This window comes from Pseudophryne corroboree, chromosome 3 (assembly GCF_028390025.1).
Source record: "Pseudophryne corroboree isolate aPseCor3 chromosome 3, aPseCor3.hap2, whole genome shotgun sequence".
NCBI lineage: Eukaryota > Metazoa > Chordata > Amphibia > Anura > Myobatrachidae > Pseudophryne > Pseudophryne corroboree.
In genome coordinates, this window is record NC_086446.1 from 234,299,474 (window position 1) to 234,316,247 (window position 16,774).

General features: G+C 45.1%; 1 protein-coding gene and 1 long non-coding RNA gene across 10 annotated transcripts in view; one reads left to right on the top strand and one right to left on the bottom strand.

Annotated features, from left to right (window-relative positions):
• Positions 1–16,774, top strand: part of SULF2 (sulfatase 2) — a 663,681-nt gene that overhangs the window by 408,538 nt on the left and 238,369 nt on the right. For all 9 annotated transcript variants that reach the window (XM_063958903.1, XM_063958897.1, XM_063958899.1 and 6 more), the window contains one exon: positions 14,295–14,534. In XM_063958903.1, coding sequence (XP_063814973.1) covers positions 14,295–14,534 — 240 coding nt within the window. The remainder of the gene's footprint in view (positions 1–14,294; positions 14,535–16,774) is intronic.
• The window catches only part of LOC135055178 (uncharacterized), a 126,275-nt gene that overhangs the window by 87,222 nt on the left and 22,279 nt on the right, over positions 1–16,774 (bottom strand). The window lies entirely within an intron of this gene.

Genomic DNA, 16,774 nt, shown 5'->3' on the forward strand with positions numbered 1-16,774 from the left:
AGTGGGACCTGTTGGACAAGTGGTCCGGATCGCATCTTCAGATGCATCGTCTGATAACCCTGTCTCCGAGGACAAGGGTGTCTCTGCTGTGGTGGCTGCAGAGTGCTCATCTTCAAGAGGGCCGCAGATTCGGCATACAGGACTGGGTCCTGGTGACCACGGATGCCAGCCTTCGAGGCTGGGGAGCAGTCACACAGGGAAGAAACTTCCAAGGACTATGGTCAAGTCAGGAGACTTCCCTGCACATAAATATTCTGGAACTAAGGGCCATTTACAATGCCCTAAGTCAGGCAAAACCCCTGCTTCAACACCAGCCGGTACTGATCCAGTCAGACAACATCACGGCGGTCGCCCATGTAAATCGACAGGGCGGCACGAGAAGCAGGACGGCGATGGCAGAAGCCACAAGGAGTCTCCGATGGGCGGAAAATCACGTGTTAGTACTGTCAGCAGTGTTCATTCCGGGAGTGGACAACTGGGAAGCAGACTTCCTCAGCAGGCACGACCGCCACCCGGGAGAGTGGGGACTTCATCCAGAAGTCTTTCAAATGATTGTAAACCAGTGGGAAAAACCACAGGTGGACATGATGGCGTCCCGCCTAAACAAAAAGCTAGAAAAATATTGCGCCAGGTCAAGAGACCCGCAGGCGATAGCTGTGGACGCTCTGGTAACACCGTGGGTGTACCGATCGGTTTATGTGTTCCCTACTCTTCCTCTCATACCAAAGGTACTGAGGATAATAAGGAGAAGAGGAGTAAGAACTATACTCATTGTTCCGGATTGGCCAAGAAGAGCGTGGTATCCGGAACTTCAAGAAATGATGTCAGAGGACCCATGGCCTCTACCGCTCAGACAGGACCTGCTGCAGCAGGGGCCCTGTCTGTTCCAAGACTTACCGCGGCTGCGTTTGACGGCATGGCGGTTGAACACCGGATCCTGAAGGAAAAGGGCATTCCGGAGGAAGTCATTCCTATGCTGATAAAAGCTAGGAAACAAGTAACCGCGAACCCTTATCACCACATATGGCGAAAATATGTTGCGTGGTGTGAGGCCAGGAAGGCCCCAACGGAAGAATTTCAGCTGGGCCGGTTCCTGCACTTCCTACAGTCAGGGGTGACTATGGGCCTTAAATTGGGTTCCATTAAGGTCCAGATTTCGGCTCTATCGATTTTCTTCCAGAGAGAATTGGCTTCACTACCTGAAGTTCAGACGTTTGTTAAGGGAGTGCTGCATATTCAGCCCCCTTTTGTGCCTCCAGTGGCACCTTGGGATCTCAACGTGGTGTTGGATTTCCTAAAGTCACATTGGTTTGAGCCACTGAAAACCGTGGATTTGAAATATCTCACGTGGAAAGTGGTCATGTTGTTGGCCTTGGCTTCGGCCAGGCGTGTTTCAGAATTGGCGGCTTTGTCATGTAAAAGCCCTTATCTGATTTTCCATATGGATAGGGCAGAATTGAGGACTCGTCCCCAGTTTCTCCCCAAAGTGGTATCAGCTTTTCATCTGAACCAACCTATCGTGGTGCCTGCGGCTACAAATGACTTGGAGGTTTCCAAGTTGTTGGATGTAGTCAGGGCCCTAAACATTTATGTTTCCAGGACAGCTGGAGTCAGGAAGACTGACTCGCTCTTTATCCTGTATGCGCCCAACAAGTTGGGTGCACCTGTTTCTAAGCAGACTATTGCTCGCTGGATCTGTAGTACGATTCAGCTTGCACATTCTGCGGCTGGACTGCCGCATCCTAAATCAGTGAAAGCCCATTCCACGAGGAAAGTGGGCTCTTCTTGGGCGGCTGCCCGAGGGGTCTCGGCTTTACAACTTTGCCGAGCTGCTACTTGGTCAGGGGCAAACACGTTTGCAAAATTCTACAAATTTGATACCCTGGCTGAGGAGGACCTTGAGTTCTCTCATTCGGTGCTGCAGAGTCATCCGCACTCTCCCGCCCGTTTGGGAGCTTTGGTATAATCCCCATGGTCCTTACGGAGTCCCCAGCATCCACTTAGGACGTTAGAGAAAATAAGAATTTACTCACCGGTAATTCTATTTCTCATAGTCCGTAGTGGATGCTGGGCGCCCATCCCAAGTGCGGATTGTCTGCAATACTTGTATATAGTTATTGCTTAACTAAAGGGTTATTGTTGAGCTATCTGTTGAGAGGCTCAGTTGTTATCATGCCTGTTAACTGGGTATTGTATCACAAGTTATACGGTGTGATTGGTGTGGCTGGTATGAGTCTTACCCGGGATTCAAAATCCTCCCTAATTGTGTCAGCTCTTCCGGGCACAGTATCCTAACTGAGGTCTGGAGGAGGGTCTTAGTGGGAGGAGCCAGTGCACACCAGTAGTCTAAAAGCTTTCTTTATAGTTGTGCCCAGTCTCCTGTGGAGCCGCTAATCCCCATGGTCCTTACGGAGTCCCCAGCATCCACTACGGACTATGAGAAATAGAATTACCGGTGAGTAAATTCTTATTTTATTTCCCCCCCAAGAATGTAACAGCTGCATAATGGGGATAAGGTGTAATCAGGGAGATTGCTGGACTTTTCAGGGAGTGAGGGAGGTTGCTGCTATTTCAGGGAGTCTCCTGCACAATGAGGGAGGGTAGGCAACTATGAGTTTGCCATCTCACCCTGTAGCGTACAAGTTACGATTCAGCCTGTACCCGGCCAATATGGGCTCCAGTAATAAGAATTGGTGTAAATAAAAAGCTTATGCTCTGAGAACTGTGATTCTCACTCAGCAGTTTCAGCCTGCAGCGTGTTGGTTGCTTGTCACTAATATCCATAAAGGGTGACATATCTCCAGGATTTCTGGTTTTATTTTTGCAGAAAAGCATATTATCCTCCTCGCCTAGAATCCATCTGCATCTCTCATGCTGGCGCAATACATTAACCGCCACATTAAGGCTCTTTAATACAGAGTTACTGAGCCATCAAATCCCCAGACACAAATGTGTGTCTACACACACTTGTCAAATCTGCTAACACTATTGATTGAGCCGCTGCGTTCATTATGTAGACCGGTGACATTAGGACAATTTCATTCTTCGGGTTAGATGGAGATTGCTCATGCTCTTGTTTTGCCTAGGGGATCATTAGTTATTCAACGCTTCCAACAAACTTTTTCAAGTGTCTGCAATCAGAAAGAAACAGTGTATTTATCATTACTGTATCAATAAACATGGAATGACAGGCCTGCTAATCAGGCTGCTTTCCAGTCTGCATGAATCACTGTAGTGTACCGATCCCGGCTGCTAGCCCTCTCACAAAATACTAGTCCCCTCACTGTCTGTGAAACTTGCAGAATGCCTCATATTTAGTGCATTGTATACTGGGCCGTATTCAGAGATGCTTTTTCACGGTGACACGGCTGACGTGCGAAAATATGCTAATGCCCGTAGGAGGCATCTGAAGGAAAAGGAACACCTCCGGTCAGCATCTCAGATCCGAGTGCTGCATCCGAAGATGCAGCATCGGATCACTATCGAGACCATCGCTATGGTGGCATCATTGGCCATATGAATGAGCGTAAGCTTACTCAGAATAGCCACCTCCTGCCTGCTTGCAAGGCCAGTACATCTGCATCAGAAGATGCAAACACTGGCCTCACCATTCCAAGAAAATGGGGCCAACATGCCCCCAATTTCTGGAAATGAAGGCAGTGCTGCCCCCAAATAAAGGCAGCATGTCAGTCATTTGGTGGCACTGTAAGCGATCTCACAGAAGGAGACCAGTACGTGCTCATGGTCTCTAAACATCGGAGATGCCCATAAAGACTTTTTTTGTGTATAAAACTATTTTTCAGAAAAATTTCCCCTAATTTTCTTTTTTTCTTTCTTTTTTTTTTTTTTTTTATTACTGGGAGTCCTCCTTTAAATTAGACATGATAGTAATGGGAAGTGGTTTCTTAGGCTACGGGGCATATTTACAAATCATCAGGTTTCCAGCCCAATAAGTTAAACTTCGAATCACTGTTATTCGTGGTAATAAGACATTTGCATGCTCCCGAATCTACAAAAATTCACATGCAGAGACGGGAAGGGGTGCGAAATGGTAACCCTTATGCAAGGGCGTAGCTAGATCTATTGGAATCAGGGCAAGCTCCAGGCCTACTAACACCAGGAATGAGAAATTTTGAAGCATGCCAACGACACGTGCGCTACTGGGAAAGTGGGCATGGCCTTGCAAGTTTATATTTAATATCAAACTATAAATATGTATATTTTCACACACCCCTCTGCACACACAATTAGCAACCTTACACATAACGCCCACAGTAGTGCTCCTTACACATAATGTCCCCAGTATAGCGTCCGATACACATAACATTCTAGTATAGTGCCAGATACACATAATGCCCCCAGAAGAGTGCCAGATACACATAATGACCCTGATACAGTGCTAGATACACATGCCCCCGTAGTGCCAGATACACATATGCCTCTTGTAGTGCAGTGCCAGATATACATATGCCCCCAGCAGTGCCAGATATACATATGCCCCCAGCAGTGCCAGATACACATATGCCCACAATAGTGCCAGATACACACATGCCCCAGTAGTGCAGTGCCAGATACACATATGTCCCAGTAATGCAGTGCCAGATACACATTTGCCCCAATTAGTGCCAGATACACATTTGCTCCCATTAGTGCCAGATACACATTTGCCCCCAGCAGTACCAGATACACATTTGCCCCCAGCAGTACCAGATACACATTTGCCCCCAGCAGTGCCAGATACACATATGCCCCAATAGTCCCAGACACACACATGCCCCCAGTAGAGCAGTGCCAGAAACACATATTCCCCCAATAGTGCCAGATACATATATGCCCCCAATAGTGCCAGATACATATATGCCCCCAATAGTGCCAGATACACATATGCCCCAATAGTGCCAGATACACATATGCCCCAGTAGTGCAGTGCCAGATACACATTTGCCCCCAGCAGTACCAGATACACACATGCCCCCAGCAGTGCCAGATACACATATGCCCCAATAGTCCCAGATACACATATGTCCTCAGTAGCGCAGTGCCAGATACACATATTCCCTCAACAGTGCCAGATACACATATGCCCCCAGCAGGGCCAGATACACATATGCCCCCAATAGTCCCAGATACACATATGCCCCCAGCGGAGCAGTGCCAGAAACACATATGCCCCCAATAGGGCCAGATACACATTTGCCCCCAATAGTGCCAGATACACATATGCCCCAGTAGTGCAGTGCCAGATACACATTTGCCCTCAGCAGTGCCAGATACATATTTGCCCCCAGCAGTGCCAGATACACATTTGCCCCCAGCAGTGCCAGATACACATATGCCTCCAGCAGGGCCAGATACACATATGCCCCCAGCAGGGCCAGATACATATATGCCCCCAGCAGGGCCAGATACACATATGCCCCCAGCAGTGCCAGATACACATTGCCCCAGCAGTGCCAGATACACATATGCCCCCAGCAGAGCAGTGCCAGAAACACATTTGCCCCCAATAGTGCCAGATACACATATGCCCCAGTAGTGCAGTGCCAGATACATATTTGCCCCCCGCAGTGCCAGATACATATTTTCCCCCAGCAGTGCCAGATACACATGCCCCCAATAGTCCCAGATACACATATGCCCCCAGCAGAGCAGTGCCAGAAACACATTTGCCCCCAATAGTGCCAGATACACATAGGCCCCAGTAGTGCAGTGCCAGATACATATTTGCCCCCAGCAGTGCCAGATACATATTTTCCCCCAGCAGTGCTAGATACACATTTTCCACCAGCAGTGCCAGATACACATATGCCCCCAATAGTCCCAGATACACATGCCCCCAGTAGCGCAGTGCCAGATACACATATTCCCTCAACATGGCCAGATACACATATGCCCCCAGCAGGGCCAGATACACATATGCCCCCAGCAGGGCCAGATACACACATGCCTTCAACAGGGTCAGATACACACATGCCCCCAACAGGGCCAGATACACATTTGTCCCCAGCAGGGCCAAATACACACATGCCCCCAGCAGGGCCAGATACACATTTGACCCCAGCAAGGCCAGATACACATTTGCCCCCAGCAGTGCCAGATACACATTTGCTCCCAGCAGTGCCAGATACACATTTGCCCCCAGCAGTACCAGATGCACATTTGCCCCCAGCAGTGGCAGATACACATATGCCCCCAGTAGTGCAGTGCCAGAGACACATATTCCCCCAGCAGTGCCAGATACACACATTTCCCCAGCAGTGCCAGATACACATATTTCCCCAGCAGTGCCAGATACACATATGCCCCCAATAGTGCAGTGCCAGATACAAATGTCCCCATTAGTGCCAGATACACATATGCCTCCAGCAGGGCCAGATACACATATGCCCCCAGCCGTGCAAGATACACTTATGACCCCAATAGTGCCAGATGCACATATGGCCTCAGTAATGCAGTACCAGATACACATGCCCCTATAGTGCCAGATACACATACTGCCCCCACAGTGCCAAATACACATATGCACCCAGTAGTGCTGCTCACTGCTGCCGCCCGCCGGGCTCTGCTGCCGTTACGGGGCTCTGCTGCTCCCGCTGCTGGGCTCCGCTGCTGCTGTTGTGTCCGTGAAGGGGAGAGTAGAGTGCAACCTCCTGCTCCTTAGGCGGGTATCTCAAATAAGGCGCCAATTCGTGAGCTATCAAAGCTCACAGTCCGGCAATCAATCAGGAGCCGCCACTGCCGGTCCACGAACTCTGATTGGCTGACAGACCGACGCCTGATTTGAAATGGCTGACGGACACCCTTTGGAGTCTGGCGCCCAGCGCTGCCGCTTCTAAAGAACGTGCCTCGAGCTGGCCCTGATTAGGATACTATAGCGAAATTACCACCACTGTGCAGTATTTTGGGAAGGGCAAGTATTTACAGTGACATCAATAAGGGAAAATGTATTTGCCGTTGAGCAATTATAGTTGTAAATGTTCTATTGTTTTTATTATCTGTCTGCTTAGTTAAAATACAAGATTAATTGGATGTTGATTAGCATATAGTATTATAAATATACATATAATATATATATATATATATATATATATATAATGTTCTGCATATGAAAAAGAATTTCTATAAAATGAAGCTAATAATATAAAAATAATATAAACGATACTGAAAGCAACAAAACCAATAAACACACTCCCATGTGACTCACTAAAACTTCCAACCAATTCTAGGTCATTACTTTACTTTACACACATGCCCCCAGCAGTGCCAGATACACATACTTTTTTTATTTGATCTTAAGTGTCTTTTTATAGGGGAGGGGGCAATTGATTCTTAGGTTTAACATATATCAATATTTCCACCTGCCTCAGTTGCATGTAAGGTGTCACCTGCCACACTTGCCATTATTTTCTGTTATTGCCAGTCAGACTTATCCAGAGAAAAAATGTCAGTGAATATAAAAAAAAATTCATTAATGTTTAGAAGAAATTCTGTGTATGATCCCATAGGGCTCAATATTGGCTACTACTGGTTAGCAAGAATTCCATACGTTTAGGTGTGTTCTATTTCTTTGTCTACTTTTTCATGTTAAAGATTGCGGTGATTAAATATTAGTTTGTTTGGCTGCAGGTTTAAATATTTAAAGCTGGCCTACTTCTGAGTGCCTGGAAGTGTTCCGGATTCTGGTCTGGGACTGATCTGTCACTGTGCATTAGTTTGTTTGCTACATGCAAGGATTAGATCATATGTTTTCATAGTGATGATGGATGAGTTATGAGGTTTTATTAATGCAATTTACTATTCTCCAGGGGAGATTTTACATGTACCCAACCTTGTCTGCACAGACGCTTCTGTCAAATCCAGCCAATCAGCTTTAATGTTGTGTTTTTAAAAAAAAACCATCAGCGCTGCCATGTCCTTTTGTACTGCTGCTAATGGTTCCACAGCTTAGAAAAGGGGGAAAGGGTTCTTCACTGTTAGAGCAATAAGGATTTGGAATTCCCTGCCAGGGAAGGTGGTAATGGCGAACTCTGTAAATGCATTTAAAAATGGATTGGATACATTTCTGATTGAAAATGATTTCCAAGGTTATAACATTTAAAATATTGACGTTGATAATCCGGGTGGAACATGATTTATAGTTGTTAACTAGTCATAAAACATTACTTCAGCAGGTACATTATAATCAACTCAACATACAGAATACAGGTTGAACACGATGGGCATTTTGCCTCTATTCAACCTCATTTATTATGTTACTATGTTAGTAGTGGATGCAGTTTTGATATGTGTGTGCAGGAACAGGGTGGCACCATTAGTGAATGTTGTAGGACGCACTGCTGTGTTATTTTTATTGTAAAATCTCACATATGTATTTAACTGCAGTGCTCAGATTGCTATGTAATACCATTAGCAAACATGATCATTTTCTGAATAACTTACTAGCTTTACTGAAAACATTTTATATAATACCAAATCAAATGAAAGCAGTGTGCAGATAATAGGTTCTCAACTATCTGAAGAACTGCCTACAGGCCATGTTTTCAGACTATTCCTGTACTCAGTTATGTGAAATAATGAATGTGCTAATTATATTAAATTGCCTGAAAAAGAAGATGAGAAGAAGGAGAACCAAGATTTTTGGTGTTTGCTCTGTACATTATGGTAGTACACAAACAATCAGAATTTTACAGTTTTAGGTTTGTTTCAAAACTAATATATGTGAGACAGCTAGGTTTCATGAAGGAGTGGGTCTTGAAAGCGCACTTGAAGTTTCTAGAGAGGTGGAGAGTGTAATAGGAAGAGGCAGAGAATTCCAGAGATAGGGAGCAGCACATTAAAAATCTTGGTGTTAGGGCAGTGGTTCCCAAACTGTGTGCCGTGGCACCCTGGGGTGCCTCGGGACACTTGCAGGGGTGCCTCGGGTTGGTGGTCCAGAACCAATTCAAATTCTGCATGGTCAATGTAAAAAGCAAAACCAGAGTTAATGGCTGACAATCATAAAATATATTGACAATCAGAAGCAAATCTTGTCCCTCACCACATAAGTTGATGCCATGATTCAAAAAAGTTTGGGAACCACTGTGTTAGGGGATAAAGTAATCCGTAGGCAGGAGAATACACTAACCCAGTGGTTCTCAAACTGTGGGGCAGATGTATTAACCTGGAGAAGGGATAAAGAAGTGATAAAGCAGTGATAAGCGCAAGGTGATAACGCACCAGCCAATCATTACAGATTTGAAAAACGACAGGAGCTGATTGGCTGGTGCATTGTCACCTTCCACTTATCACTGCTTTATCATTTCTTTATCCCTTCTCCAGGCTTAATACATCTGCCCCTGTGTGCTGTGCAGTGGTGCAAGTAGAAAAAATGTCTTACGGGTACTGTGTGCGCAAAAAAAAAAGGGTGTGGCCAAATTTCACATGGGGCGTGGCCAATGAAAATGGGGGCGTGATACACATATGGGTGGGAGGGGTAGATACACGTATGACCCCAATAGTGCCAGATACACGTTGCCCCACAGTGCCAGATATACATTGCCCCACAGTGACAGATATACATTGCCCCACAGTGACAGATATACATTGCCCCACAGTGACAGATATACATTGCCCCACAGTGCCAGATATACATTGCCTCACTGTGCCAGATACACAAATGGCCCCAGAGTGCCAGATACACAAATGTCCCCAGAGTGCCAGATATACATTGCCCCCCCAGTGCCAGATACAGAAATGCCCCTACAGTGCCAGATATGCCCCCAGTGCCAGATACAGAAATGCTCCCAGTGCCAGATACACAAGTATGCCCCCAGTGCCAGATATGCCCACAGTGCCAGATATGCCCCCAGTGCCAGATACACAAGTATGCTCCATTGCCAGATATGCCCTCAGTGTCAGATGTGCCCCAGTGCCAGATACACATGTCTCCGCAGTGCCAGATATGGCCCCAGTGCCAGATACACATGTCCCCCCAGTGCCAGATATGCCCCCAGTGCCAGATATGCCCCCAGTGCCAGATACACATGTCCTTCCAGTGCCAGATATGCCCCCAGTGCCAGATATCCCCCAGTGCCAGGTACACAAGTCCCCACCAGTGCCAGATATGCTCCCAGTGCCAGGTATACATGTTCCCCCAGTGCCAGATATGCTCCCAGTGCCAGGTATACATGCCTCCCCAGTGCCAGATATCCCCCAGTGCCAGGTATAAATGCCCCCCCCCCCCAGTGCCAGATATCCCCCAGTGCCAGGTATACATGCCCCCCCCAGTGCCAGATATCCCCCAGTACCAGGTATATATTGCCCCCCCAGTGCCAGATATCCCCCAGTACCAGGTATATATGCCCCCCTGTGCCAGATATGCCCCCAGTGCCAGATATCCCCCAGTGCCAGGTATACGTGCCCCCCCCCCAATGCCAGATATCCCCCAGTGCCAGGTATACATGCCCCCCAGTGCCAGGTATACATGCCCCCCCCCCCCAGTGCCAGATATCCTCCAGTGCCAGGTATACATGCCCTCCCCCCCAGTGCCAGATATCCCCCAGTGCCAGGTATAACATGCCCCCCCAGTGCCAGATATCCCCCAGTGTCAGGTATACATGTATCCCCCCCTCCTCCCCTGCTCACCGCTGCCGTCTGTCTGTGTGAGGGGAGGAGAGCGCACCCTGCGCCTCTCCTTCCCCTCAGTCTCCGGCGGGTGTCTCAGTTTAATTCAGCGCCGATCCGTGAGCCAATCGGATTGGCGCTGAATTAAACTGAGACACCCACCGGAGACTGAGGGGAAGGAGAGGCGCAAGGTGCGCTCTCCTCCCCTCACATCAGCGGCGGGGACGGCGGGTGCGGCGGGGAGCAGCAGAGGGAGGGAGGGAAGAGGAGCGGCGGCCCGTTGGTGTGGGTACGGCCTACCCACGGCTAAATTCTTACGGGTACGCCGTACCCACCCGTACCCACACACTTGCACCACTGGTGCTGTGGCACCATGAGGTGCCTCAGGACACTTGCAGGGGTGCCTTGGATTTGTGGTCCAGGACCAATTCAAATTATTTATGGTCAATTTAATAGGCAAAACCAGTACTGGTGGCTGCCAATCATAAACTATGTGGACAAACAGAAGCAAATCTTGTCCCTCACCACATAACTGACCCTAAGGATGATATGTAAACACAATTTACTTAATTTAATATTTATTTTTACATTTTCGCAATAAGAAACTTTTGGCCTAGGGGCGGCGTGAAAAAAATTCTAATAGTCTTCGGCGCCCTGATTCAAAAAAGTTTGAGAACCACTGCCCTAACCCCATCTCCAAAACTAACCCTAATACCATAGCCCAAACAGCTAAAACTACCCTAATACCCAACTCTAACCCAACCAAATAAACTAATACAGTACCCTAATACCCTAACCCTTTACCCTAAAGGGCAGACTGGACAGGCCATGTGGTTCCTATCTGCTGAAAAATTCTGTTTCTCTTTTACTAGAGGTCAAAATATTGCAGTACTTACAAGGGTAATTATTAAACTTTTATTCCCTGTGGGCCTAATTCAGAGTTGTACGCTATGCCGATGTTTTTGCAATTGAGTGATTATCGGCTGGCTGTACATGCACTGCGATCACACTGCGCATGTGTAAAGATGGCTCTGTGATTCCACTCTCAGGATATATTTTGCAGAGTGATTGACAGGAAGTGACCATTTGGGGCAGGCATTCCCAACCGCGGTACTCAAGGCACACCAACAGTGCAGGTTTTAGTGATATCCAGGCTTCAGCACAGATGGTTAAATCAAAATAACTGAGGTACTAATTAAGTCACCTATGTTCAAGCAGGGATAGCACTAAAACCAGGACTGTTAGTGTGCCTTGAGGACCGAGGTTGGGAAACACTGATTTGGGGGAAGTAATGGGGACTGGCGGCAAAAACGCAGGCGTTCCATGGCGCATATCGCTACATTTTCGGGGCGTATATCCGATGTCAGCTGCGATCATGTACGCATAGATACATGGTGCCTGCATAGCTACCGCCGCTGCCAGTCTGCGTAGCCATAGACCTACTCAAGCAGACAATGTTACCCGTTGTTGCGTGTGAGCTGTGAATGTGTACACCGTTGTGAATGGGTTTGTGATAGCTACGGTGGACATCTCTTTTCATCTCTGGGTGGCAGCTTCACTTCCATAGCCTAGAAAATCGCAATTGCATTGGCGTACACCTCTGAATTAGGCCCTATGTACAGTATATAGAGAGAACACTTTCTGGATTTCAATAGTTGGTTTAATAAATGAAAATAGGTAATTCCATGTCAAATTACCAAAAACATTTTTATTATGGCACCCACTGACTCATGAATCTTGATACTACAACATAGCTACAAACCCATCTATTTAGGTGTATGTGGGAAAAAATCCTATTTCAGTGCCTAATCCACGTATCACGAAATATTTACCCTTTGTCAATCAAAATATGGAGAATCCAGAAAAATAAATGCTTTAACAATCTTGCATGACTCTGAAAAGTCATTATACATTCCTTTACTTTATACTTTTTGGTGCAAATAAAAGTGGGTTCAATAAGTATCAACCTTAGGCAGGTGAGTTATCATGTCCTTTTTTGTTTAAATGAAACCTTAAAATATAGTTTAAAATGAAAGAAAAATAATGGGATTTTGATTGTCTGTCTGAGTATTTTAATGGTTATTATTATAGTTCTCTCTTTAAAAATGAAAATTACCATTAGGTATAATTTTACCTGCCTGTGGATTTTTCTCACTGAAAACTGTAATTTTACCGTGAATCGCTAATGACCCTTATTCAGTTAGCTGCAGTAATTTATCAACAATAATTTTACTGCAAATGTCACTTTACCTAAAATGTTGGGATTTGGTTCAGAACCCCTGGGACCCCAACCCCAATGACTAATTAGGCACTTTGAGGTTTTTAATTATTTATGATTGGCCAATAATTACATATTTCTGAACCAAATACCAAAATTTTTACCTTTAAAGTAGGGATTTTCCCCGACTTTGCACCTGCTTAGAATAGGTGAAATGACATTCGTCGTAAAATTGTCTCTGATAAATTATTGCAGCTAATTGAATAGGGTTTTTTTGTGATTCGTGGTAAAATCACCATTTTACTCAAGAAAATGGGTTATTGCGGCTAATTGAATACCACCCTATATATAATAAGAAATACACACACACACACACACACACACACACACACACACACACACACACACACACACACAATAATAATGAGTTACAGCCCTGTTACTCCCATTCAGTTGCAAGTGGAGAAGTGATTTTAAGTGTATGTCTGCATTGCTTATTCTTGCGTATGATTTGCTGCAAAAACAAATCCGATGCATACTCAGCTAACAGTTGTACGTTTATCTCTGCCTCAGATCCCTTGTATTCAGTATGTATCCAGAAATATACTTTAGTGATTTGTTTTCTTTTAACACTGACATTATTGTGCAAATACAAAGAATATATGTTAAATAAAAGTAAAATGGCAGTTCATATTATTAAATGCCCTGTCTATAGGTGGCTATGTTTGCTGTGTAAATAGTATGGTATCTGTAGGGATTAATACTCAGGAAGTCACCTAAAGGCTGTAAGACAGGGGTGGGGAACCTCAGGCCCGCGGGCCGTATAAGGCCCGCAAAGCCACTTGATCCGGCCCTCCCAGGCTCACCTAACCAAGGGAGATGCCAGGCGCCCACTGAGATTTTGTTACTAGCGGGCGCCCGGCTTCTTCCGCTCAGCAGCAGCCGGAGGCAGGAGCTCACTCCTGAGCTCCGGCTTCCGGCTCTGGCAGTGTGCGTGTGTGCCTGTGAGGTGCTATGGGAGAGATGTCATGACGTCTCTCCCATAGTTCTGCGGAGCAGGCAGCCAGGCAGAGAGCAAGGGTCCGGAAGCAGGAGCGGGGCTGGTGAGTATTGTGTGTTTTTTCTTTCTTTTAATGTGTGTGTGTAAGCGGCGCTACTAGGGGTCATAGCTAATGGGGGCAGGCTAATTTTTAAGTTGATCATTTTTGTATGACCCTCAAAGGATTTTATAAATATCCAAATGGCCCTTGGTAGAAAAAAGGTTCCCCACCCCTGCTGTAAGACAATACTGTACCCTATATGATTTGTACCTACAGTACTAGTTTAATATTCCTCACATACATTTCCAATTATTTAGTGGTTAATAACAGTAAATGGTGGTCACATGTGCCAGCAAGTGAAATATATAGCACTAAATATAGACATTTATTTAATGTTAATTCTGTTGATGTCTAACTCTTGGTTTTATTTCCAGGTTCCATGCAAGTGATGAACAAGACAAAACGTATTATGGAGCAAGGAGGCACCCATTTTATCAATGCGTTTGTTACAACACCCATGTGCTGCCCCTCTCGCTCGTCCATACTGACAGGGAAGTATGTCCACAACCATAACACCTACACCAACAACGAGAACTGTTCCTCGCCATCCTGGCAAGCACAGCATGAGACCCACACCTTTTCTGTGTACCTCAACAACACTGGCTATAGAACAGGTGAGACCACCAGCAGTGATAGGCAACTGTGAAAAGCAACATGGGTTCCCTTCCATTTACTTATGCTGAGAATAAAAGATTATGAACTACTGTACATTGGGGGTAATTCCAAGTTGATCGCAGCAGGATTTTTTTTAGCAATTGGGCAAAACCATGTGTACTGCAGGGGAGGCAGGTATAACATGTGCAGAAAGAGTTATATTTGGGTGGGTTATTTTGTTTCTGTGCAGGGTAAATACTGGCTGCTTTATTTTTACACTGCAAATTAGATTGCAGATTGAACACACCCCACCCAAATCTAACTCTCTCTGCACATGTTATATCTGCCTCCCCTGCAGTGCACATGGTTTTGCCCAATTGCTAACAAAAATCCTGCTGCGATCAACTTGGAATTACCCCCATTGGTCTAATTGTGTTGTGACGGAAAGTTGAAGAAATTTGTACTGGATTAATCTGTATTTATTTGATCATGGAGAACTATCTGAGAAAGAGAATGGAGTGACGACAGAATAGGGAATTTGGATGCATGAACAATATTGCCAGCTTTTAGATGTAGTGCACAAATACTGGGCAGACTTTTTTCTGTTATGTGATTTAGACACAGATTAGCACACAACCTTTAACCCTTAATGTGTCCGCACATTTTAAATTCCCCCACCTACTTGCAGCTAAAGAGAGTTTTAAAAAATCTTTGTTATTTTACCCAATTGTTAAAAAATGAACACGTGATGAGCAAGGGGAAAATCTATATAGTACTACAGGTTGAGTATCCCTTATCCAAAATGCTTGGGACCAGAGGTATTTTGGATATCGGATTTTTCCGTATTTTGGAATAATTGCATACCATAATGAGATATCATGGCGATGGGACCTAAGTCTAAGCACAAAATACATTTATGTTTTATATACACCTTATACACACAGCCTGAAGGTCATTTTAGCCAATAGTTTTAATAACTTTGTGTATTAAACAAAGTTTCTGTACATTGAGCCATCAAAAAACAAAAAAGTTTCTCCATCTCACTCAAAAAGTCCGTATTTCGGAATATTCCGTATTTCGGATATTTGGATATGGGATACTCAACCTGTATTAGATTTAGAGGCCAAATTGAGCAATAATCTTTGGAATAATTTTAATGAAAAGCATTTACATATTTTTATATAGAGCACGTACAGTATATGCCACGCTGCTTTTATATTGGGAACAAACACATTAATAAACTAAGAAGTGGGTATTAACAGAAGACAAGGAGGTGTGAGATAACAAAGGGGAAAGGGCTTAATGGATCTATGTAAATGAAATCCTGTTACTCAGCAGTTTTGGTATGATAGAAAGTTGCTTGCGTATAGAAAGGTAATAAATGTAAGGAAAGTATGTGGAGAGTTGAAAATAAGACTGAATAGCCTCGGTAAGTAAAGAAAACATGATAAACTTGTCTAAAGAGGTGAGTTTAAAGGGATCACGTGAAGATTTTGGGTGCTAGAAAAAACGATTGTATGAGGACGGGAAATTCCTCAAAAAATATATTGGTAGGCTAATTGACTTCTGATAAAAAAAAAAAAAAATAATCATAGTGCAGTGGTTCCCAAACTGTGTGCCGTGGCACTGGCAGGGGTGCCCTGGGTTGGTGGTTCAGGACCAAGTATAAAATTGTACGGTCAGTGTAATAGGCAAAACGAAATGCTTGTGGCTTCCCTTCATAAAATATAATATGCAGACAAGCAGAAGTGAATCCTGTCCTCACCACATAACTGAACATAAGGATTATATATAAACACAGTTTACTTAATTTAATTTTTCCCCCCTGAATTTCTCAATAAGAAACTTTTGGCCTAGGAGTGCGGTGCAGAATTCTGATACTTGAGAGCACCGTGATTCAAAAAAGTAGGGGAAGCACTGCCATAGTGTATATGTGTGTATTGTATACATATGTAAGGGAATATAAATGATACTTGCCTACTCTCCTAGAACCTGCGGAAAAACAGCCACCCCTACCACATCCCACCTACTTCCTAGTGAAGTGGGCGGTATGGGGGAATTACTATAGGGAAATCCCATGGTCCTCGAGGAGGGTGTGTGGCCTTGGTATGTGTTTCTGTGAAAACATTTCCTTTTGAACCCACCCCTATACAAATATGCACCAATCGCGCATCTTTTGTGCAGTGGGATGGGGCCTAATGATGTGACTAGCACAGCTTCGCCTCCGTTGCCGCCCACCTTCATCTCCTCTCTGGGATAA